At 68.9% G+C, this 489-nt stretch overlaps 1 protein-coding gene across 1 annotated transcript in view; it reads right to left on the bottom strand.

Moving 5' to 3' along the window:
• Window positions 1–13: 13 nt before the first annotated feature.
• Window positions 14–489, bottom strand: part of TRMT12 (tRNA methyltransferase 12 homolog (S. cerevisiae)) — a gene marked incomplete at both ends in the record, with an annotated part of 1384 nt that continues 908 nt past the window's right edge. Inside the window, 2 exons of the mRNA XM_009583346.1 lie at window positions 14–297; window positions 369–489. The exon at window positions 369–489 is cut by the window's right edge and continues 30 nt beyond it. Of these exons, the coding sequence (XP_009581641.1) occupies window positions 14–297; window positions 369–489 (405 nt within the window). The remainder of the gene's footprint in view (window positions 298–368) is intronic.

Here is a 489-nt window from a genome sequence, read left to right as displayed (position 1 = left end):
GGCTTCAGCCCACCTCTGCCACTCAGGTCTGATCCTGGCCCCCAGTGTCTCCTTCCCACCGTCCTCCGTTGGGTGCTGCGCCTCTCCCTCAGAGACGGCTCCCTCTGGAGACCCCCGCTCAGCCCGCAGGACTGGGGTCTGTGGCGGGGCCGGTGCGGGGAGAGTCTCCACGTTGTGGTGGATGTGGAGAACCCCACCCGTGCCCTTCTTCAGGACGCGGCAGGCCACCGGCCAGCCCTCCTCCGAGCTGGGAATCAGTCCCAGATTCACCCGATCCGCTACATCCCACAGCTCCAGCTGGAAGGAGAGGGGAGGTGAGGGGGATGCCGCGTGGGGCCGAGGGGCCGTGGCCACTCGGCACTGCTCACCTGCCTGCTGTCCCCGTGGTGGACGCGGCAGCGGTCCTGCACGCCGTTCAGCACCAGGTTCCTCCGCAGGGCCTCCACGGCATGGCTGTTCCACTCGCAGGCATGGGGGAAAGGGGCTGCC

The sequence above is a fragment of the Fulmarus glacialis genome, unplaced genomic scaffold (assembly GCF_000690835.1).
Source record: "Fulmarus glacialis isolate BGI_N327 unplaced genomic scaffold, ASM69083v1 scaffold25968, whole genome shotgun sequence".
In the NCBI taxonomy this organism is placed as follows: Eukaryota; Metazoa; Chordata; class Aves; order Procellariiformes; family Procellariidae; genus Fulmarus; species Fulmarus glacialis.
The sequence above is the reverse complement of the archived record's forward strand: the minus strand, read 5'-3'. Positions and strand labels throughout refer to the sequence as shown.